This window comes from Trifolium pratense, linkage group LG7, assembly GCF_020283565.1.
Source record: "Trifolium pratense cultivar HEN17-A07 linkage group LG7, ARS_RC_1.1, whole genome shotgun sequence".
Classification (NCBI taxonomy): domain Eukaryota; kingdom Viridiplantae; phylum Streptophyta; class Magnoliopsida; order Fabales; family Fabaceae; genus Trifolium; species Trifolium pratense.
In genome coordinates this window covers 29,057,359-29,082,501 of record NC_060065.1, presented here as the reverse complement: position 1 = coordinate 29,082,501, position 25,143 = coordinate 29,057,359, and the positions used below count along the sequence as shown (strand labels likewise).

Here is a 25,143-nt window from a genome sequence, read left to right as displayed (position 1 = left end):
TTGACAACCAATGTAGACTCATAACTAACAAGCAAAATCAGCAGTTTATCCTTATTTACTACTAATCAAAAGGAAGAAACTCCACTCCGGTAAAAGAATAGGCCAGATGGACTACTGTTGCGAAGTAGTGCGAGCCTCACAACACTAGAAGCACCTTCTTCAACTGTTAACAAACCGGTATTGGCAGTTATATCTGTTACAACATAACCAGGACAAACACTATTGATACATAAAGTAGGAAAATTCTTAGCAAGAATTCTTGTATATGCATTCATAGCAGCTTTAGAAATGATATAAGCACTAAAAGTCTTAGGCCAGCCATTTTCTTGATCTAATGAACCTTCTTTGAAATCTTTCAGAAATTTCTTCAATACTTTATCCACTTTCTCTTCTGTAAGGTTATCGACGTCATTGAAGAAACTTTTTGGCCATCCATTTGGTATACTCTGGATTTGACATGAATAAGCAATAAGGCCTCATGCAAATTAACAGAGAAAATTATGAGACCGTGACGCCTCAGATTACATATTCACTATATCAGTTTTAAATGATCTTGACCATTAATATAGATTAGACAGTCGAAATTAGTAACTGCGTGATGCGGCAGCGAGTCTGTTTCCTATTTTTAGGACTAAGCTTATTTTTCTATACTGAAAATAGCATTTGGTTATTGTTAAAAAGTCTCACATCGCCTGAATATATGTTTATAAGTGAGGGAAATCATCACCTTACAAACAGGTTTTGTAGGGTTGAGTTAGGCCCAACTCCCAATTCTAAAATGGTATCAGAGCCTCCTTCACGAGGCTCTACGATGGTATCATGTTTTTGATCGGACTATCGGTTGCAAGATAAGTGAGGGAAATCTTCACCTTACAAGCCGGGTTTTGTAGGGTGGTATTATTTCTCTTGTTTAACTTGTTGGAAAAGTCTGGTGCAACAATACTATCTTATCTATATACATATAGATACTAAAAGAGGGTTGATGGTAAATGTCACTACTTCTATTTATACTTAAGGTTACCTTACACATTGATTGCAAAATGACTCTATACCTAAACATTATGATGAGCAAGATTTCCTTTTAGTGTGTTTGATTCTGCAGTAAAAAAATAGATTTTGGCTAAAAGTGAGTTGAATGTAAGAGATTTGACTGTAAAAATTATGTTTGGAGGCCAAAACTCCAAATGATAGTTTCGAGTTAGAATCAATTCTATTCAGGAATTCCGAAACATGCCAAAATTAATTTTAAGTCTTCAGAATCAATTTTCACTCTCCTGAAATAATCTACGGATGCATTTATTAAGGCAAGGAGTAAAATAGTATACCTCTAACTGCCCTAAAGTTGATGATACATTCACAATTCTTGGTGAATCAGATAACTTTAGGAGTGGCAGAAATGATTCAGTAGTTATTTTAGCTCCATAATAATTTGTTTGCAAGCATTCTTCAGCTAACTCATATGTTTGAGTCACTGCCTTTCTTCTATTATCTTCTGATAATGCCTGCAAAGGATAACTCATGAATACTTATTGTTGAACGGTCGAAGCTCCAAGCAGAATTAATAGAAGTTTTCATTTCATTATCAAGGATAAAATATTGGAAAATTAGTAGAAATTTAGAGAGTATGTTAATAATCCATTTTCAGTGCATACTTACACCACGGTTCATGATAGCTAGATTAAATAACTCTTTGTCATGAATTATAGTTCCAATAATCCCTGCATTGAACAAATTTTGTTAATTTTATTAATTTAGCGCCAGTTTTGGAGTATGAGGTGCAGTTGCAGCAGGTGCTGCTGCCTTTTGCGCATGGTGCTCAAAATTCTGGGGTATGAGGCGCAAAAACCTGATAGTGTTGTCATGTTGTTGTGCAGCCGCCAGGAAGAGAGAGAAAGGGTTTTTCAAGGGTTTTTGCATCCAACATCAAGCTAGGTTTTTAAATATTCCTCCACCTCCCCTCCCCTCGCCTCCCCTCTCCTCCAAAACCCCCGAACCAAACAGACCCTAAGAGGGTTTCTCTTGGGTATAAATCTACCGTTGGGAAAGTGATTCTAACACCTTGTAAACACTTATTGATTGAATCTCTTGGTCACGGGGGGAGAGATTCGTAAAAAGGGTAGAATTTTGGAAAACTATAAATTCTTGCAACTTTTCGTATTGAATCTTTGTAATCAAGTTCTTTGATTGATAGTGGAACGGAGATCTCTTTCCCCCAGAGTAGGTTGGTTTTAACTGAACCGGGTAAACAATTATTCGTGTTCTTAATCGCTTTTACTTATTTTAGCTTTTGTGTGATTATTGTTCATTGATTTGTTTGGTTGCTTCAATTCATTTGTCCCACACACTAAAGGTTATTGATGTGGTTATCTTCGGATTCACAACAATTGGCGCCCACCGTGGGGCAAAGGGTTGATTGGATTAAGCACCATGGGTTCAAAATGGGAAATTGAGAAGTTCACCGGGGGTAACGACTTTGGGTTGTGGAAGGTGAAGATGAGGGCAATTTTGGTTCAACAAAAGTGTGTTGAAGCGTTAAAGGGATTTGCACATATGCCAGCGCATCTCTCAGCGGTAGAGAAGACCGAGATGAATGATATCTTGTGCCTCGGAACAACAATAAGTATGAAGCGTGCATGTAAAACAACGAATATTGCAAGGTACGAAAGCACAAGATTGCCATTACCTGCAGTCAAGATTTTTCAAATTTGTTGTAGTTGAGCTTTGCAGATCATCTCATCAAGATAAGACGCCTCACATTCCAACTATGTTATTTGACTTAAAATACTTAGTTGTAATATGATCCGTGCAATCTTTTTGATCAGATGGCCTGCTATCCGCAACGTCTGCAAATCCGAAAAATCTTGACTGCGGTACATCCAAATCCTTAAGCTAGTAACATGAAAAACTTATATTCACTACAAAAAAGTGGAAAGGAGAACCATTTTTTGCATGTTACCAGGATATCAAGTTTTCCAAATTCAGACTTGACAAAATTTGCAAGAGAGGCTATACTTGAAGCATCAGCAATATCTAATTGATGAAAGACAACAAAATCGGATAGACCAAAGGATTTGAGTGTTTCTAATGCTTGAAGACCCCTTTTCTCGTCTCTTGCTGTAAGCACCACATTAATTTCAGCTGAAGCTAACTGCCTTACTATCTCGAACCCAATTCCTTTGTTCGAACCAGTCACCACTGCATACCTGACAAATTCATCCCAAAAAACTAAAATGATCAAAACATGTAAGTTTATAGGGATGAGGAATACATAACAATAATTTAACGGCGTGAATTAAAATATATTATTCTAATCATAGGTCTAAATTGCCGTCTACAAATGCAATTACAGCCGCATCAGCCATATATTGCTGTAATACCAAGGATCACAGTGTAACTGCAACCGTGACCGCATAAGAACAATTTACGACATGTGATTCTAATATTACCTTTTAGTAGCTTTTCCCATCTTAAGTTTCAAGTTTAATGTTTGGAATGTGAATGGATGCTTATCATAACAATGAAACCAAAAACAATGTAGCTCCAAACATAATATACTAAATTACTATGCTGTTTAAGGTTATTTTCCTGCCAGCTTGTTATTTTTGTCACTATGCAATTTGTCATTTGGTCTTTTCCGTTGGTCTCTATGATTAGGTTCAGTTTATGTATATTGTCTTTTAGGTAAATAAAGTATGACCTGATCAACATTCCATTAAAGAAGATATTGATGATCCTGTTAAATTTGACTATGTCATATTTAAAATTACTTTGTGCATGTAAAAAATTGAGCATTTTTTTGGTTACCATGATATTGGTACGAAGTTTCTGCCGCCGTTAGCGATTAATAATTTTTGTCAGAAACCAGTGGAGCACACAAGGTGGGTTCTCCCCTCCCAGCTGAATGTTTTCCATATGCATGAGCTAAGAATCGCCCGACCACATACTTAAGGGTACCGAGACCCTTACCACTTGGAAAAAATTAAACATTTTATAAGCCAAGTTCTTGTACTCTTCAGTATAACTTTTTGTTATGGAAATTGTTTAATCACAAAATTTATAGAAGTTGCATTGTTTTAATTGTCATTGGTATGGTCCCAATGCTATCAAGAAAGGCCAATAGAGAAAATTCAATAATGAAGTTGTTGGTTATTAAAAGAAATGTACAAGGATGGAATAAGAATATTGAACCAAGAATTTTTTGAGATGTGGAAAGCACAATATTTTATTGAATATCAAAACATACATTTAAAGAGCAATAAGCAGACAAGACACACGTCCCTCCGAACTTAGCTCAGTTGGTAGAAACATTGCATTATATATGCATGAGTCGGGGTTCGAACCCCGGACATTCTACTTATTCACCAACAACAGAACCAAGAGTGAAGCAATAACCTGAGGTGCTTCAAATATATATCATCAACACAACACAACATGCCCAATCACTATCAGAAGACTGAAATTTTCCTTCACAGTGGACCCTAGTACACTGGAAGGTGAAGAACAAAATATACCAGTAAGGGACCCTATAATCCGGAGTCTTTCTGGATAAAGCCTAATCAATGATTGTTTCAACTAAAATTTAAGCTAAAGTTCTCCGAAACAATAGGTCCTTAATTTAATTACAGTAACCACTTGATTTAAACTCAAGCTCAAGTTTCTCCATCCAATAATATATATATATCAGCTTTATACATACTCTAAATTTGAAATTTCATTCCACAATATATACAATTATACTTTTGCAGATAAGCAACTTTCTTAATCTGACATACAACTTGGTACATCGCTTAATTAATAGTACAAGATGAATACACAGAATTAGCTAGTAATTTATCACGTGTTATTCATTAGATATATAATAAGTCTTGTTATTATATCTATAAAACATGATGCAACAAAAACAACAACAATAATAATAACAATGATAAAAAAGCAAAGTAACACACTTTGTCCTTAAATCACAAGTTCTAGTACTTATTAGAAGGTAGCGACTTCGGTCCGGTTATAGAATTGGCCAGACGGACCCCCATTGGGAAGTAGTGCTAGCGTCACAACACTTGCAGCACCTTCTTCAGCTGTTAACACACCAGTATTGCTGGTTATATCTGTGATGACATAACCAGGGCAAATACTATTGACGCTTATAGTCGGGAAACTCTTCGCAACAATTCTTGTATAAGCATTAATAGCAGCTTTAGATAAGACATAAGCACCACCAGTTTTAGGCCAGCCTTTGCTTTCCAACGAACCTACTTTGAAATCTTCGAGAAACTTCTTCAATACTTCATCGACTTTCTCTTCAGTTAGGTTATCCGCATCACTCAAGACGGTTTTAGCCTCTTCATTTAGTATGCTCTGGATTTGACATGAATAAGCAATAATATCTCGTCATTTTAGAAATAGATTCTACGAGAGTGTTAAAAAGTAGGTGCAAAAGGAGTAAAATTTCTTACCTCTAACTTCCCCAAACTTGATGAAACATTCACAATTCTCGGTGAATCAGATAATTTTAGGAGTGGCAGAAGTGATTCAGTAGTTATTTTAGTACCATAATAATTTATTTGTAAGCATTCTTCAGCTAACTCAAATGTTTGAGTCACTGCCTTGTTCTTTTCCTCTTCTGATAATGCCTGCAACGACGAATCAAATGCTCAATCTCAAAATATAAAACAATTACATCATTTTCTTCATAAGCAAAATCAGTTTCCATTATTTAAAGGTGAAAAAACATAGATACTTACTCCAGGGTTAGCGATAAGCAAAGTAGCTAAATCTTTGTCATTGATTACAGTTCCACTAATCCCTGCATTGTTAACCTGCATTGAACGAAAGTGGCAGGATGAGCACACAAACTTGTAAGTTAATTATTTAATTAATCAATTATTATGAATTATTATTAATATATGGTCAATTAATATTAACCACTAGTTATTTCATAAATATGTATTGGACTTCGATTTCGAATGGACCGTGATAGATCAGGGCATTCTATGCCCATTGAGAGGTTCATTCCCTCAGTTTAATCGTTGTTTCCTTAGACCGTTAACCTATATAACTGAAAACCTATACAAAGAACAATAAGGTAGTTTGCTCTCATACTGTCCTTTATGTCAACTACACAATTTTTTATAAGATCTAGAATGTGTGCAATCTCAACATTGTGACGGCATGCACACATTCACGCGCATATCTGCTGTCTGATCAAAATTGTGTGGTCTAGAATTCAAGTTCACTATTTTGAATAAAAAAAAAAATCAAAATCTGTTTTAAAATTTGGATCATTCAATCTTGATCAGACCGAAATGCATGCATCTCAATCACACTACACCTAATCCAAATCACTTGAATCCTTCAAGAATTTCATACAATTGATAGGTGCAAACTGTTAAAAAGGGCCATTTTTTTATGTTACCAGAATATCAAGTTTGCCAAATTGGGATTTGACAAACTCAGCAAGAGTAACTACACTTGCAGCATTAGCCACATCCACTTGATGAAAAACAACAAATTCAGATAAACCAGAGGCTTTGAGTGTTTCCAAAGCTTGAAGACCCCTTTTCTCATCTCTTGCAGTAAGCACCACTTTGATTCCAGCTGAAGCTAACTGCTTAACTATCTCAAACCCAATTCCTTTGTTTGCCCCTGTCACCACTGCATACCTGTAAATCAAACCAAATGACTTTCTTAAAAATGTTTGTGTTCCGATCTCAAATTCGTCATATCACCTTCTTACATATTGTCAGCTTTGAGTGTTAAGTCCTTCACGGATTTGTCCTTTATGAAAGAAGTCTCGTGTTGGGTTGAGGAGTGTGGGTGTTACTTGTATATGAACTACCCGTAGTCTCAACTACCAAGCATGAGAGACTTTTAGGTGTACCGAAACAATTTGTAACTGCAATCTGAGTTGGGACATTATTTTTTTTTACGTCTGTGCAATGCGACATCAGATTGATGATGTCGCATCCTATAAAGCATAGACACAGACACGAACACTAACACTTCAACATAGATAATAATTTGAGAAAAGAGAATAATTCAATGTGATCATATTTGTTGGTGTCGTGTCAGAAATGGATGGATGTCGGACAGTGGACAAGCCTAATCTGAAGAATGTCCGTGCTTGATAGGTTGCATCGGCCACATTTAGCCATAAATGTGACTATGTGAGCAATATTAAAGCTTGTTAAATTTTGTTACTACGTACCTTTCTGCTGCAACTTCTGATCCCATCTTTAGCTGGAACTGAAAATGGGAGAACAAGGCTTTACTTCAGCTAGCTTTGTGGTTCTGTGCTGTGCATGTTGATTTGAATGTACTGGTATTTAAGAAGAGGTGTTATCTTCTTTTTTGAAAGGGTGTACTACACACATTGTATTGTTCAACATTTACTAGTTATCATTAATTGCCTCCTAACTCTGTACCTGTTTGTATGACTATTAATTTGAGTAATTTTCTGGACTCTCGTTAAACAAAAAATGACATTCTTTTTTTGTCCTCTACACGGCACAGCAGAGACATTCGAAGTTACTATTATTTAATTTAAACTCATTATTTCGCTGAAGGATTTCTTATTATTTAAAGTCATTATTTGTTTTTTTTTTTAAAAAAAAACTCAATATTTTGTTGAAGAATGGATTAATTCGAGAGACCAGTCCCACCGTTCATTAGAGGGGTGTCCAATTCAAGTCATCACTCATCACAAAATTCTTAATGGACCGATCCCGATACATAAATTGGTACTGGAGAATTTGAATCTAAGATCTAGAGAGGAGTATACTAGGAGCATGATGTTCCAAATTTACACCATTAGACGAACTCCTGAATGTTACTATATTCACCTCTTTTGACATGTTTTTTCATATATACCTCGAAACTTGAACCAAATAGTTTTTTTTTTTTTTTTTTTTTTATGCAGAACCAAATAGTTAAAAAACTCGAATATTTATCATTTGTGTCACGTTATAATTTTACACTGTCAATTAATCACAACTATATTTAGAGACTCGTGCGCACGGGTCTATTGATTTTTATTGATATTTAAGTTTTTAATTATATTAAGTTGAAAAATTTATTTAGAATAAAATAATTAAAATATTGTCAATATAATTAAGTGAAGCTATTATTTTCTTTCTTGTAAAATTTATTTTTTAATAATTAAATCAATAATTTTATTTTAGTAAAACTATTTTTACTATTTATTTTATATTTTTTAGTAGGATAAATTAGTAAATTTGGTATCAATCAATTTTATTATATTAGAAGTAGATAAAGATGATCTCAACTATCTATTAACATCGTGAGCGTGAGTGTGTAACTCGAGTGAATAGATTGACGAGAGATGAAGGAAGGCAAGGATATAGAATTGAAAATCAATTTTATTTTATGGCAAAAAACATAAAATTTGGTAACATTATTTGATCATCATACACCACATACTTCACTTATGAATATTAGGATTTCTATATACCTATATTTTCGATTTATTATTACTACTATGACCATGTTTAAGGCCACCTCCCACCGAAAGTAACGTTTAATTTTAAGGCCATGTGAGTGATGACTAGCATGAACCTTCTTTCTATCTGTTTTCATAAATACAATAATTTTGGTAGTTGAAAAATAAGTGGGTGTCCTTCATAGCGATTACCAACTCTAGACACACAATAATGTTGTATGTGTTTCATTCTAGTTCTAGTGTGTAACTCTTCTACATATGGCGTAATGAACTTCTTAGTTCTTAGGAATGTTTTAAAAACCGGACCGGAGATCGAACCATTGAGATCATCGGTTCATGGTTCAATCGGTTCAATCGGTTGAACCGTTATTAAATCGGTTGAACCGTATAATAAATAAATAAATAAATATATACTTTTTTTTTGACTAAAAATAAATATATACTTATTAAGAATATATATGAGTAAAAAAAATTACATTACATCTCAATATATTATTTTTAAAGGCCCAATACTTATTTTTTAGCAAAATTTTAGAAGCCCAATACTCTAGCCCAATATGCTTAATATATATATATATATATATATCACTCATAAGTTGAGTAACCCTAATTCTTAATCTCTCTAATCTCACATCAGAAAAGCAGCAGCCACACAATATTATTATTTTCATTCTTTACCTTCTTTAACTTCAATTTCTCTAAATTAAGCAAACCAAGGTTCCTTTTCAAATGCACAGATCTATTTTCATTCTTCTCAAACTCATCTCTACCTCTCCTTCTTTCTTCTTAAATACCAACCTATTTTTCTACTTTTTCAAATACACAGATCTGTTGTTGTTCTTAAGTTGATAATAGTGTATTAAGGGAAAGAGGATTTAGATATTGTTACAATTGCAAGTTTTGCAAAAATAGAGAATAAAAATAAACTTGTATTTAACTGAGAAAAAAGAAAAGAAGTAAAAGATCTGTGTTTTTTCAAATCAAAATCACAACTATTGCAATTGTAATTGATATGGATACTTCCAACTAAAAATCAACAACACAACCATTTGAAATAATTGCTGCATAATTGTAAATATGTCAAAAAAAAAACGAAAAGTAAAAAAAAAAAGGTACGTTTTAAATACTGAAAAGAAAAAAAAATTAGTTTTTTTAATAAAAAATCTGGACCGGCCGGTTTTGTAAAACCGGGACCGGTTCTTCCGGTTTTCACCGGTTCAGACCTGTTCGTACCGGTTTTTTAACGGTTTTACGGACTAGCGGTTCTGTGATGTTGACCGGACCGGTACTAGGCCCGGTTCCCGGGCGAACCGGTCGAACCGGCCGGTCCGGTTTTTAAAACATTGGTTCTTAGTTATTTGAATGAACGTCTTCTCAAGGCTGGTAGGTCTGGCTAGTTTGTGTTATGGGCGCGCCTACTTGGGTGACAAGTATCAAGTTTTAGGCGCAGCTTAGGCTCCGGTTTGCTATAGCCAGGGATAATGATTTTACTTAATACAGTAGTCTAAATTACCAAAATAACATTTTATTCACCAAACATCATACAAGACAACAAGTTGTTCAATATCTTAAAAGTTTTGTGTATTGTTATCCGGTACTATTTACATTTTGCAAAGTAAATGGACCATTTAGGTTCGTATACTTCTAAATATATTTGGGGGTATTTGTGAACGAAATCTTAGAATTGAGAGTTGAGCCTAACTCAACCCTACAAAACCAGCTTGTAAGGTAAGGATTGCTCTCACTTATAAACACATTGTTAGGAGTCTGTAGTGCCTTTGGGCCTAGTGTGTGTGGGCTTGGCCCAATTAGCAGGTTACTTGTGCCTTAAGCTATGTTGGCTGGCCTTGTAACTGATACATGCCTTATAAACTCTATATAATAGGGACTTCCCATATTATATATGAATGCAAGCTAACACCATTACTCCTTACAAGTGGTATCAGAAGGGCCTTAATCCAAGGACCTATTGATTGTTGAAACGCAGTTTCAAGAGTTAGTTACGACGGTTACAAAAGTTTTTTCTTCATCTTTTTCGATTCAAGGATTCTGATTCTTGCTTATTCCTTAACTTTCTCCGATCAAAGGAGTTTTGGAGCGTTGTTGAAAATGGAGTCACTATTGCGCCATCAATGGCTACAGCTAGCAGAGCAACAACGTCTTGTAGACGAGAGTAAGCTTTGTGATCTCAAGGCTAAGAACTATTTGTTTCAATCCATTAATCGAACAATCATGGAAACGATTCTTGAGAAAGGAACTGCAAGAGATATTTGGGAATCAATGCGTGTAAAGTTTCAAGGCTCAGCCAAAGTGAAACGTGCTCAATTACATGCTCTGAAATGCGAGTTTGAGGTCCTTGCAATGAAAGAAAGTGAATAAATCAATGATTACTTTGCAAGAACACTTTCCATTGTCAACAAGATGACAGCTCAAGGTCAAAGAATGGAAGCTTTAGATGTAGTTGAAAAAATCTTGCGCTCACTTACACCAAGATTTAACTATGTAGTTTGTTCCATTGAGCAATCCAATGACGTGCTGGCTCTTTCAATTGATGAATTACAAATAGTTTGATTGTGCAAGAGCAGAGAATGAAATTTTAAAGTGACAAAGATGATGAACAAGTGTTGAAAGTCACTGGTGGTGGACGTGGTGAGCGTGGACGTAGCCGTGGGCATGGTGGTGCTCGTGGTAGGGGCAGAGGAAGGCAAAATAGTAGCAAGGAGAATGTTGAATTCTACAAGTGCCACAAGTTGGGTCACTACCAGAGTGAATGCCCCAGTTGGGGGGAACAAGATCCTAATGTCAACTATGCAGAGTTCAATGAGCCTGGGGAAATGTTTCTCATGACCAAACAAGATGCTACAATTCAAGCAAAAACTGAGGTATGGTATCTTGACGCAGGTTGTAGCAATCATATAATAGGAAATAAAGAGTGGCTGTTTAATTTTTATGGTGCTTTTAGAGAATCTGTGAAATTAGGAGATGATTCCAAAATGCATGTAATGGGGAAAGGAAAATTGAAACTGTATATTGGGGGAATCACTCAAGTTATGAGTGAAGTATACTACTTGTCTGGGCTTAAGAATAATTTGCTAAGTATAGGCCAATTGCAATAGAAGAATTTAACTATTGTCTTCAAAAATGATACTTGCAAAGTGTTTCATGAAGAAAGGGGCCTAATCATGTCAACACACATGTCTGCTAATAGAATGTATGTGATCAATGCAACTGTGTTTGTCCCTATGCGCCTGCAAACTACAGATGAAATAGATTCTCAACTGTGGCATAAGAGATATGGCCACTTGAGCTATAAAGGCTTGAGTCCTCTGGTTAAGAAAGAAATGGTAAAAGGCCTACCAGCATTGAAAGAAGCAATTGATGTTTGCTCTGATTGCTTATTTGGTAAACAACACAGAGAAGTGATACTTAAGAAAGTGAATTGGAGGGCAACACACAAGTTGGAATTGGTTCAAATACTGCACCTAAGAAAGTGAAATCTTGCATCTAATGGTGGTAACAAATACTTCATCACCTTCACAGATGACTTTACAAGAAAGACCTGGGTACACTTATTGTAGGATAAGGCAGGTGCTTTTGAAAGCTTCAAAAAGTTCAAAGCAGTAGCAGAAAAGGAATCAGGTTGTCAAATTCTTAGCTTAAGGACTGACAAAGGTGGAGAGTTTATGTCTGAAGCATTCAACAAGTTTTGCACTGAACAAGGCATCAAAAGACAACTCGCCACTACCTATACACCTCAACAAAATGGTGTCTCTGAAAGGAAGAACATGATTATCATGAATATGGTCAGGTGTATGTTGAATGACAAGAAAGTTCCAAAGAAGTTTTGGCCAGAATGTGTCAAATGGGCTGTGGCACCAGAAGAGGCATGAAGTGACATGAAACCTTCTGTGAAGCACTTCAAAATATTTGGATGCTTGGCATTTGTTCATATACCAGATGCACAAAGGAAGAAATTAGATAATAAAAGCATCAAATGTGTACATTTGGGAGTAGTGAGGAATCTAAAGTATATAAGCTGTATAATCCAATTGATATAAAGATAATAATCAGCAGAGATGTTGTCTTTGATGAATCAAAAGGCTGGAATTTGGGAGAGGCGGAGGCCTCTAAAACTCAGAAAACTCTCTATGACAATGATGGAGGTAAACATCAACAATGACAATGAAACTACAGAGACAACAGAAGAGGCAGGTACTGATGTGAATAATGAGGAAGATCCTCAAAATGTAATTGTGCTAGATAGTGAAAATGATGAACAGTATGAATCAGAAGATGAATTACCACCAAGGGTGATTAAAAGGCCTGGATATCTCAGTGACTATGTAACTGGTTAAGAATTAGAAGAAGAAGAACAACTACACAATCTAGCTGTGTTTTGTAATAACAGTGATCCTACAACATTTGATGAAGCAGTGAAGCATGAGGTTTGGAGAAAGGCAATGGATCATGAAATTGAATCCATAGAAAGCAATGACACATGGGAATTAACTGAGTTACCATCACGTAGTAAGAAAATTGGAGTCAAATGGATCTACAAGACAAAATTAAATGAAAAAGGAAAAGTAGAAAAATATAAGGCAAGACTTATAGCAAAGGGGTACTCTCAGCAATATGGAATATACTTTAAAGAAGTGTTTGCTCCTGTGGCTAGACGGGACACAATAAGAACTGTATTATCCATTGCAGCATCAAAAAGTTGGATTTTATATCAACTTGATGTCAAAAGTGCATTCCTACATGGAGAACTCAATGAAGATGTGTATGTTGATCAATCTCTGGGATATCAAAAGGGCAAGAAAAATCAAGTTTACAAGTTAAAGAAGGTCTTATATCGATTAAGGCAAGCCCCAAGAGCCTACTTCAGATTGAAGCATACTTCAGTGAAGAAAAGTTTGAAAAATGCTCACATGAGCATACTTTGTTTGTCAACCAGGTAGAAGGAAAGATACTTATAGTAAGCTTGTATGTTGATGACTTGATATACACTGGAAATGATGATGAATTGATCAGGGATTTCAAAAGATCCATGAAGAGAAACTTTGCCATGACGGATTTGGGAAAAATGAGATACTTTCTTGGTGTTGAAGTAACTCAAAATGACAGAGGAATCTTCATAAATCAACAGAAATATGCAGCAAAAATTCTAACCAGATTCAACATGGACTCATATAATTTTGTATGCAGTCCCATTGTACCTCGTACTAAACTGTCCAAAGATGAAAATGGAAAGTGTGTTGACTCTACTCAGTTTAAGCAGATGGAGTGATGCTTGATGTACCTCATAGAAACTAGGCCTGACTTGTGCTACTCAGTTTGCCTAATTGCAAGATACATGGAAAGGCCAACAGAAATTCATTTAGCTGCAGCTAAAAGAATTCTCAGATATCTCAAAGGAACTATCAATTATGGAGTTCTATATGATAAAGGAAGCTTGAATATGAAACTTGAAGGTTGGACTGACTCTGACTATGCAGGTGATAATGATGATCGCAAAAGTACATCAGGCTACGTTTTTAGGATTGGTTATGGAGAAATATCTTGGTCTTCAAAGAAACAACCAATTGTAACATTGTCCACCACTGAGGCAGAATATGTAGCTGCAGCATCAAGAGCTTGTCAAGGTGTATGGCTGGGGAAAATATTGCAGCAACTTGGGCAAAAGCAAGAGAAGTCAAGCACAATATACTGTGATAACAACTCTTCAATTAAACTGTCAAAAATCTAATCTTGCATGGCAGGTGCAAGCATATAGATGTCAGGTACAATTTTTTAAGGGATTTGACAAAACGAAGTGTGGTGGAGCTGGTACATTGCAACACAGATGAGCAAATTGCAGATATCATGACAAAACCTCTCAAGCTGGAATCATTTGTGAAGTTGAGGTCAAAACTTGGAGTGTGTGATGCTTTCAACTCCAACAATTAGTTTTGTTACATAGTTTTATGCTTTCTAGTTTTGAAATCTTGTATTGTTTGAGTCTTTGTACTGTGATTGTAATCTGTTGTGTCAGTGCTCAGATTAGGGGAGCATATCTTAGGAGTATCTAGTGTCTTTGGGCATAGTGTGTGTGGGCTTGTCCCAATTAGCAGGTTACTTGTGCCTTAAGCTATGTTGACTGGCCTTGTAACTGATACATGCCTTGTAAACTCTATATAATGGGGTCTTCCCATAGTATGAATGCAAGCTAACTCCATTACTCCTTACACACATGTGGCCCAATGGATCGAGAATTGCCCTCACTTATAAACACAAGTAGCCCAATGGATCGTGGAGATGTTCTGATACCATCAGAGAATTGAGAGTTGGGCCTAAGTCAACCCTATATAACCGACTTATAAGCTGATGATTGTTCTCACTTATAAACACACATTCAAACCATCTCAATCGATGTGAGACTTCTTAACATGAATAAGATAAAACATTGATGTAGTGAACATATGATAGATGAAAGATAAGTTCAGAAATAATTATGATCAAAGTCAAATGTTTTTACTCATCTTGTGATTACAATTTACACCCACAATATAGATGAATTAAATCATATCCATAATACATAAAATTACCAAATATTTAGGCTTAACTACACATTTGGTCCCTTACGTTTATTTTAGGTTTCAATTTGGTCCCTTACGTTTAAAAAGTATCAATTTGGTCCCTTACGTTTATTTTAGGTTTCAAGTTAGTCCTTTCCGTCAATTTTGTCACATGTGGCAGTCAATTTGCATATGTGGACTGACACGTGGCACTTGGACACAGTGACACGTGTACTGTTCAAACGTTGAAAGTGACAAAACTAACGGAAAGGACTAACTTGAAACCTAAAATAAACGTAAGGGACCAAATTGATACTTTTTAAACGTAAGGGACCAAATTGAAACCTAAAATAAACGTAAGAGACCAAATATGTAGTTAAGCCAAATATTTATAATATGATATCAATCACAATTAAGAGACTTCATTTCTGTTATAGAAGAGGCCAGATGGACTACCATTGGGAAGTAGTGCTAACCTAACAGGATGAGCAGCACCTTCTTCTGTTGTGTACAAACCAGTATTAGCAGTTATATCTGTTTTGACATAACCAGGACAAACACAATTGATGCAGAAAGTAGGATATTTCTTTGCAATAATTGTTGTATAGGCATTCATAGAAGCTTTAGCAACACTATAGGCAGCAAAAAACTTAGGCCAACCTTTTTTTTGTAAGGATCCTTCTTCAAAATCTTTCATAAACTCTTTCAATACTTCATCTATTTTCTCTTCTGAAAGGTTATCGACATCATTGAAGATTTCTTTGGCCCATTCATTTGATAAATTCTGATTTGACATTAATAACAGGTGTCATGATAATGCAAATTTAGTTAAAAAGTAGAGCGGGTAAAAACATTAACTAATTAACAAAGTATATTACCTATAAAAGCTTAAAATTACAAATTAGTTATATACATGTGACAAATAAATATACTTGTGCACATTTATAAAGCATTAACTTGTAATATAGTTAAATAACAAAGTACATATATATACCTAAAAATTACTATATCCCATTCCATTTAAATAAAAATCCGGAGTAAAACTCCTAAAAAAAATCTTAGAAATTTGGGGATTTGTTATAGCATTCATCTTCAATTGCTTTGCTCTTTGCATGGATTTTTGCTTTGTTCAGGTAGATTGTATGTTTCAAATATCAATTGACTAATGGAGATAGCATCACTCATGTATTGAGTAGGTCTATAGATGTATCAGCTAGCTTGTTTTATGTTTATAGTTTCTAGTCTTTTACTTGAATGATTATTTTTGTTTGTATTGTGTTTATCTATTTTAGTTTGATCTTCATGATTTGATTGATTCTCCATGTTTTTTATGATATTTGGTGTACCTAGCATATTTGAAAATTTCTTCATTCATGAAATCATTGTATGCATGATAACTTTTGGCTGTAGTAGCATAGGCTTTCTTCATTCACTTTTAAGTTTTTTTTTTTTTTTTAGTGTTACTAAAATATTCTAAGATATTACTAAAAACCTTTAGTAACATAGGCTTTTTTCCAAATGTTATTGAAGCTAAATAGTAACATTTTTTTTGGATTTAGTAACATTTTTTAAATGTTACTAAATTCCATATTTGTGGTAGTGTAATTAGGCTCATTAGATATAACATAGTCTATTTAAACTATTTAGTGATTGTACTCAAATAATGGATTCTAATGTTAGACATATTTTTATTCTACAATTTAATTAACATGATATCATGAGCTCCCGATTTTTGGGACGCGCTTCCGCATAAACTCTAGCCGCCATAGTTGTAATTTTTTTGTTCTTTCATTCTTTCTATATTGGGTTTCAAGTGTGAGTGGTTTAAGTTCCACATCGACTATGTATGGAAAGATAATGTTGGATTTATAAGAGAGGTGACCCATTAAACTAATGTAAGGTTTTCGGTGGAGATGTAGCGTCTTCCCCTCTTTGAGATCCTAGAGCATTGATCTCATTGTTTCTCCCCGAGCTCCCCTAGACAATCCAACGAGTGGTATCAGAGCCGTAGTTCGGCTTGGTGAACATATCAAAACTTCATCAACACCATCGTAACCGCCTCCAAATCCGAGTCTAACACCGTAAACATCACGGCCCTATTGGGCGCCGTTTTTTACGATTCAGGGGTCAGTTTTCTCGTCTCAACCTCCTTTTTCCGTTGGCGTGTTCAAAGAAGTTTTCTGAGATACTCAAAAATTATTTTCAACGGTTTCAATTAATTCGTCAAACACTAAAAGGTTGTGATACGATTGACCATCTTGAATGTGATTCTACTGTAGTAGTCACTGCTCCTAATTAATTTCCCTTCTTGGGATAAATATGATTATGTTATTATTACTTGGCTTTGGAACTCCATATCTCCAGAAATTAGTAGAAATTGTATGTTTCTCTCTACTACACGAGTAATTTGAGATTACCTCGGTTGCAGTTATGACTTAAAGAGGAAATCTTCTGGTCCCCAAATAAGGAAATCTTCTGGTCCCCAAATATTTTGGGGTTCTCAATGATCTTTAGATTAAAACTGACCAATACCAAAATTTGAAGATGGAGTGCAGTAAAGACACTGTCATTCTGAATGTTGTAGTTGAGAGGGGTAGGATATTTGATTTCTTGGAAGGTCTAAATGTTGAGTTTGACCCCATCCAGATCCGGGTACAGATTTTGGGAAAGGAAAAACTCCTTAACCCTTAGCTCAACTAGTTTAACCAGTTGAGTTATCCATCCCACAGACTCTGGTGCTACGAATCATATGACATTTGATTCCACCTTCATTTAAGTTGCAATCCGTGCTTCATGTTCCTAACTTTCCCCTAATTTAATTTCCATCCATCAGCTTACCGTGATCTAAATTGTAAAGTAACTTTCTTTGCTTTTCATTGTGTTTTTTAGGACTTGACCTCAGGACAGGGGTATACAGGGGTATACTACTTCTCTGATGAACCAGATGGTCCCAGGTTATTGTCTTCCTCTCTCCAGTCAGAATCTTCCTCTTGCCTCACAAATTTGGCTTCAACACAATCGTCTTGGTCATCCCCAATTTTCTATAATTAAGTCTATGTATCCGTTTTTGTTGAGTTGCTTAAGTGTGATGTTTGCGAGTTAGCAAAACACCATCATGTTTCTTTTTCTCCTAGTTTTAATACAAGTGATCAATGAACAATTTAATATTATTCACTCTCATGTTTGGGACCTGCCCCTACCTCTAATGCTTCTGGTGCAAAATGGTTTGTTTCTTTTATTGATGATTGTACTCCATTGGATAATTTATTTATTTTTTGGTGAAAATTAACTTGGGTAATTTTGATGAATACTAAATCGGAAGTACCACAATTATTTATTCAATTTTATAATATGGTAAAAACACAATTTGGTAAAGGTCTAAAAAGAATTAGTTCAGACAAAGGTATATAAAGAATTCGTTTCAAATACATATATTATTATGATCGGGGTTCGAATTCTGATACTCTCACGTGTTCACATTAAAAAGTAAAATTCTAGCTCTAATACACCAAAAAAAAATATTCTAGCTCTAATAGACTACTAGAAAAAAAAAAGTCTTCAGTTTTTATCGTTAAGTCATTTTTTTAATTATAATGGTTCGTTTTATTTTTTTGACAAAGATTGTAATGGTTCTTAATTTTTTTTGACAAAGTAACGGTTCTTAATTAAAAGCTATAATTACCAGCTTTTTAATCATATACTATCCTGTATTGAGAATACTTTGATTTTACGTTAAGAAAAGAATTTAGTAATGATGTCAAAATTAGCATACCTTGCTCAGTGCTGATGAAACATTGACTACTCTTGGTGAATCAGATAATTGAAGGAGGGGAAGAAGGTATTCAAATGTTGTTTTAGCACCATAATAATTTATTTGTATGCATTCTTTCGCTAACTCGTATGTTTCTGTCGCTGCCCTTCTCAACTCATCATCAGATACTGCCTACAAAGTAACAATAACTCAATGCTCAAAAGTCAAAACATTTATAGAAGTTTTTCTTTTTATTAATCATTTAATTATTAACCCGTAGTTAGAGTTCGACCGCGAGATAATAAAGTTTAATAAAAAATTATATCTATCAACAATTGAATTCAGAGTCTCCAAAAAAATTCAGTTGAAAAAAACTCAATAATCACTTAAGCTCAATTACTTAATATCCTAATTCTAAAATTCAGGACCGGTTGGTGATGGAATATCTTGAAATAACACAAAATTATTTGAGTACTTTTTTAAGTTAAGGGTTCCATTTCATGATTAGTGCATGGTCTCTAAATTATTTGAGATGTCCTTGCTAAAAATAACACAAAACTATTCAACATAATTAATATGATTAAATAAAATTTTGATCTTATAAATAATTGAATTTTATTTTTAGTCTCTATAAATAATTTCAGCAACTTTTAGTTTTTTAAATATTTTCTGTCACAATTTTTTGTCCTTACTTTTAATAAACTTTTATATACTTTTAAATATTTTAATGATTTTTTTATTCCCGTTGACAAGGCCTCTTCCATAAAAATTTAGAATTTTTTAACATATAAAAATTTAGAATTTTAAGTCAAAGCTTTGCTGTGAGAACCACTGAATCTCTGCAACTCACCGCCATGGGTTGCAAGAAGGTCTACGTGGACCACAGTTGGAGGCCACGACCGCTTTTACGAAATTTAAATATTTTTTAAAGTAATTGAAATTCTATTTTGAAAAAAAATCTACAAAAAAGTTTTATAAATTCTATTAAAAAAAAAACTATAATTTATTTTTACAGATGAATTGGATAAATATCCATCTATTAAAAATATGATAATGAATACATTAGATGCATGCATTTTATGTTCACAGATAGATCATTTTTTTTAATGAAAAATTTCAGTAAATTATGAACGATTTTTTATTATCTTTTTCGCTCCGGCTAAATTTCTCAAGCACTCCCTATGGATATGGACTGAGTGCATTCACTTTCACCATGCAGTCATGCATTCACACCATCTAATAGTCCAAATTTAATACTCATAAAATAAATAAAAAACATAAATAAAATGAGTGGTTGACATTCACCTGCAGTCACTTTTTGACGGCAGGGAATCCAAATCTCACTCCCTATACTTCCAATTTTACCTCTTTACACGTTAAATAGTGAGTGTGTAAATAATAAAAATAGGGAAATATGAAAATGTTGGTGCATTTGAAATGTAGGGTATTTTTGAAATTTTAACGCGAGAAAATTCAAAGGGTTTGGAAAAATATCAAGTGAAATAATAATGTTTGATGGGAAATATTAAAATTTGATGTTTTGGTTGGTAAAATTTCTTACTACAATTTTCAGTTTACGAGGAGTTTGGATCCTCTCCATTTTTTCTCCCAATTATCTCTCTCGATTACTATAATTTCGAATATGTTTCAAATATATATTAAATACTTGGACCCACAAAATGTCACATTATTGTATTTATATTTCCAAAACATTAATAATGGCAAAATGGAGAGGATAAAACATGGAGAAGATCTTGACTCGGATGTTCAAAATTGGATTTCATATCCTCTCTATTTTGGAGAGTAAATGACAATCTCATTTTCAATTCATAACCGGTCATGACATATTGCAAAATGAATATGAATGACAATCTTCTTTTTTATTCATCTCCAATTTGAGTCATTTATGCAAGTGTCTCTCCATTTTCTATTCTCATCATTTTTCAATATTGATCAAGAGAAAAAGAGAGATAGTAAATAAAAAGGATTCTAACTCCAAAGTCCAAACAGATGATTCATACGGTGTAGGATAGGATCAAGTTTAAAACGTTTAATGCATCTATATATTGACTAGATTCATATATAACATAACATGTGTTGATATATACTAACCCCGTTCGTAATGAGTATTTGGTTGACTAAATCACTGTCTTTAATTTCAACTCCGTTAATCCCAGCATTGTTAACCTACACAGTACAGTAAAGTACAACCTTAATTTGATGATGAAATTATATAAACAAACATCTATCACCTCTAAGAAATTTATCCAAAATAAAGTATAACAGTATGCATGTTTGGGAGAGAGAAATTTGGAGGGTAATGTGTATCTATATCTATATTGTAATATATTTGAGATTTTTTTAAAAATAGTCGAAAAAATACCATAATATAATATATGGATGATCTATATAATCCAACGATAGATTCTGTAAAATTCGTATTCGTTATAATTGTTTTTGATGACTTGTGCATCATATGCCACTTGAACCACTATTTTTTTTTTTTTTGGTAAAAGAGAGGGCAAAAAGCCCAAAAAAAAATTACAAAGCAATTGTTAGTCTATAGGGGTAGATATCACCAAACTATCATTAGCGACAATCTCATCAATTGGCCAAGACATCGACACACTTTTTAGCATCACGGTAAGTATGCAAAATTTCTATAGTCCAATCCATATCCAAAAGCTTCCAAATTTGTTTTGCCAAAGAATCACCTAGAGAACTATGAACATGTCTTTCCCTCGTCACTTGAACCATTCTTTCATTTTATACAAAGTCAAAATGATATAACAATTCATTAATTCTTAGAAAGAAAAAAAAAACTCTCCACTTTAAAATCCTCCTCCCCAAACAAACCTTAAGGAACTTATATTATGTGTAGGCTATTATGAAAAATGAATCATTTTTTTATAAATGATTTTATTGTTAAAAATGAAATAGTTATTTTGGTTAGCTATTGAAGAAAAATCATTTTAATAATAGATGGAAGATAAAAGCATTATTTATGTAATCTGAATTTATAATATATATATGTATTACACTCTCTCTCTCTCTCTATATATATATATATATATATATATTAGATACATCAATTGTTCGATAAATTTTAAAAAATGAACTTTTGCCTATAATAGAGAACAAAAGAAATAGGTAGGTTTTTTATGTCAAGTTAGTAACAAATGTGTCATACTACAATATATATATTTTTTTAGAATTATAATATATTTTTAGAATAATTATAAGATATACATGATTCATGTAACATGAATATAGAAAAATAGATTTTAAAAAGAAGAATTAATTTTGTGAGTGAGTAAATATAAGAAAATTAAAACAGAGTAAAATAAACTATATGAAAACAAATCAAGAGCTAGGAAACAAGAACAACCGTACAAAGTACCAAGCAAAAGTGTGCATGTAGAACAACAAAACTAACAAGAAATAACAAAAGTTGCATGGTAAGCATTTGTCGTAGTCCTAGATCGCAAATTGATCAAGATTAAACGACTCACATATCAAGTGCAAAATTTGATTCAAAATATATACTTGAAATATGATTCGTCTGTCTTAAACAAACGGTCGCAAAAGAAAATCAATTTTTGCATGTAACTACTTACAAGAATATCAAGTTTGCCAAACTGGGATTTGACAAAATGTGCAAGAGAGGCTACACTTGCAGCATCAGCTACATCTAGTTGATGAAAAACAACAAAGTCAGATAAACCAGAAGCTTTGAGTGTTTCCAAAGCTTGAAGACCTCTTTTCTCATCTCTTGCTGTAAGAACCACTTTGATCCCAGCTGAAGCTAACTGCCTTACAATCTCAAATCCAATTCCTTTGTTTGCTCCAGTCACCACTGCATTCCTGAGGAAAATGGATACAAAGGATTATGAAAATCTATGTGTTTAATGGACATAAGCAGATAAAGTAAAAAAACTTTACACACTCAATTAATGAGAATGCTTCAACCTTCGTTGTAATATCAAGAAAGTGTAAAGTTTATTTACTTTGTCTGCCAATATCCATTAAACTCGTATTAAGATTCAAAAACATGCATAGTTGGATATATGTTATTTTAAGGGAAGTTATTTGTTACTACGTACCTTTGTGTAGGTTCTTCCATGATTTTTAGTTTAATTTGAACTTAGCAACAACGTTTCAGTTATGGTATATACTAAACATGAGATATTTTCTTTTCTTGGAATTACTAGGCAACCACACATAAATTCTTCCTTCGACGGCACTTATGTTTCATTTGCGATAATGAAGATGTTGACTTCCGATAAAACTACACACACACACTCAAATTCCAATTTGTCCTCCGTTATCCTCCACACACGTGACTCGTACAAAACAAGATAAGGTTAATTAATTGTGACAATCCATCGGATAACATTAGTATCGTATTACTCACTCAGTTTGTTTTTAAGTGTTTTTTGATGTCGTATTCTGTTCTTATGATTTATCAATTATATTCATTGTTGATTAGTCTTTATCTTTTTCAATAAAACAATTTTTTTTTTGGTAGAGAAAATAAAATAACATTTGTTTAGTTATATAATTATTGTTATATATTGGAAAAACTAGATTGTTTTTTTTTTTTAAAGTGACAAGTCTAGCTAGCAATTATGCACCGGTTCAAAACATCATGCACCAGTGCATTTTTCTGTCGGGTTCCAATTTGAACTAGTTCATTATGGCTTGCACCGGTGCATCTTTCCCAGATTTTCTAAAACTACAATCAGGAAATGCACCGGTTCATGTAATAATGTACCGGTTCATCTGTGTCCAAAATGCATATTTTCCAAAACAAAGGAAATAATGCACCTTCGCTTCATCTATTAAATTTTTGTAGAAAATGGAAGAAAATCTCAAGTAAAACCAATTTCAACTTATGTGTCCGTTTCTCATATTAAATTCCACGAATTCCAATCAATATCAAAGTCCAAACAATGCAAGGGGCTTATATTAACATATAAGTTACTTAATTTCATGAATCCAAGTTTCATCAAAAGCTGCATAATTGACATCTTTATCTTCCCAGCTTGGACAATCACTTTGATAATGGCCCAATTTGTGACATTTGTTAAGAGTCCCACATCGGTTGAGATATGGCCTGACTAAGTGTTTATATACTAGAGGCAATCCTCACCTTACAAAAGATGGTATCAGAGCCTCTCCCCGATCCGTTGGACCACCTGTTATCAGGTTTCCGCTATCGGGCCACCTACCATTTATATCCACGCACCAAGCCCAATAGTGTTGGGCGTGAGGGGGTGTGTTAAGAGTCCCACATCGGTTGAGATATGGCCTGACTAAGTGTTTATATACTAGAGGCAATCCTCACCTTAAAAGCCGGTTTTGTAAGGATGAGTTAGGCCCAATATCCATTTCTAAGAACATTTAAAGCACTCAACTCAACATTCTCTCTGTTGATTCTTCCTCTCCCTCGACCACGATAACTACCACGTGTGCCTCCACCACGCCCAGAACTTGTGATCTTGAGAGCTTGTTCATCTTCTTTCTCAATCTGAGATTTGAACCTTTGTTCTTGAACTAAGAGTGAACTTTGCAATTCATCTATGGACATTGTTGTAAGTTGTAACATGGTTTGATTCTTCAATTGAGCAAACTACGTAATTGAGAATGGTTTCCATGATTTCATGGTCAATCGCATGGAAAAGATAATTCTTTACCTTCAAATCCTTCAATTTGCTATCCACCGCAGCTTTGCGTTGTTCTGCGTTTGCATTTGGTGCTGCAACTATATATGATTCCATCTTCAATTTGATTCCAATACTCTTTGGAACGAAACAAATTTTCCATTAACATGGCCCAATGATCATAGTAACCATTGAATTTGGGAATGGAAGGGTGCATGAAGTTATTGTTAGGTTCAGCCATGGTGAAGATGAGATCGAAAAAACCAAACAGAAAACGCAAGGTAGAAGATGAAGATAACGGTTTGTAACTTATTTTCGCGCCAAGAACTCAAACTGCATTTGAGAGCAGTTCAGGACCGTTACAGGACTTGATACCACTTGTAAAGGTAAAGAGTGTTCTCATTGATTATTATTCAATGGGGGCATGCCATATATATAGGCAACAACAATGAGTAACAAACGTAACAAGCTAGTCAAAAAACGAGACCAGATGTAACAGCATCGGTCCTAACATCTGTCCTAACAAGCAACTAGAAAACTAACTACAACATGATACTTAACAAAACTTAACAAAATGATCAAACTATTACAAATGCGAAACTTAAAGAACTCTGAATATATTTGGCCTAATTTATAATATTGAGGGGGTTCACCTGACTGAGTGAGATAGAGAGACAGAGAGAGAGATTGTCTAAAATGCACTTAACTCTCGAGTTACTT

The 25,143-nt window shown here is 34.1% G+C and overlaps 3 protein-coding genes across 5 annotated transcripts; all 3 read right to left on the bottom strand.

Moving 5' to 3' along the window:
• Positions 1 to 27: 27 nt before the first annotated feature.
• Positions 28 to 22,999, bottom strand: LOC123894354 ((+)-neomenthol dehydrogenase-like). Of its 3 annotated transcripts, none has more exons than XM_045944330.1 (5): positions 22,864 to 22,999; positions 2,953 to 3,203; positions 1,657 to 1,727; positions 1,326 to 1,502; positions 28 to 446 (listed from the first exon to the last, which is right to left on the bottom strand). In XM_045944330.1, the coding sequence occupies exons 1-5, from the start codon at positions 22,881 to 22,883 to the stop codon at positions 66 to 68; spliced, it is 900 nt and encodes a 299-aa protein (XP_045800286.1). In that variant the 5' UTR covers positions 22,884 to 22,999; the 3' UTR covers positions 28 to 65. The 3 variants fall into 3 exon arrangements, with proteins under 3 accessions (XP_045800286.1, XP_045800285.1, XP_045800287.1); XM_045944329.1 differs by lacking the exon at positions 22,864 to 22,999 and adding an exon at positions 3,447 to 3,756 and having other exon boundaries at positions 1,657 to 1,726; positions 2,952 to 3,203; XM_045944331.1 differs by lacking the exons at positions 1,657 to 1,727; positions 22,864 to 22,999 and adding an exon at positions 3,447 to 3,757 and having other exon boundaries at positions 2,957 to 3,203.
• Positions 4,703 to 7,505, bottom strand: LOC123894351 ((+)-neomenthol dehydrogenase-like). The gene is made up of 5 exons (XM_045944326.1): positions 7,205 to 7,505; positions 6,413 to 6,659; positions 5,742 to 5,816; positions 5,454 to 5,630; positions 4,703 to 5,355 (listed from the first exon to the last, which is right to left on the bottom strand). Exons 1-5 carry the CDS (start codon positions 7,228 to 7,230, stop codon positions 4,978 to 4,980), a joined length of 903 nt encoding a protein of 300 aa, XP_045800282.1. The 5' UTR covers positions 7,231 to 7,505; the 3' UTR covers positions 4,703 to 4,977.
• LOC123894358 ((+)-neomenthol dehydrogenase-like) lies at positions 14,904 to 23,000 on the bottom strand. Its single transcript, XM_045944335.1, has 6 exons — positions 22,864 to 23,000; positions 22,378 to 22,624; positions 20,873 to 20,947; positions 18,782 to 18,952; positions 15,399 to 15,793; positions 14,904 to 15,046 (listed from the first exon to the last, which is right to left on the bottom strand). The coding sequence occupies exons 1-5, from the start codon at positions 22,881 to 22,883 to the stop codon at positions 15,422 to 15,424; spliced, it is 885 nt and encodes a 294-aa protein (XP_045800291.1). The 5' UTR covers positions 22,884 to 23,000; the 3' UTR covers positions 14,904 to 15,046; positions 15,399 to 15,421.
• Between the last annotated feature and the right edge of the window lie 2,143 nt (positions 23,001 to 25,143).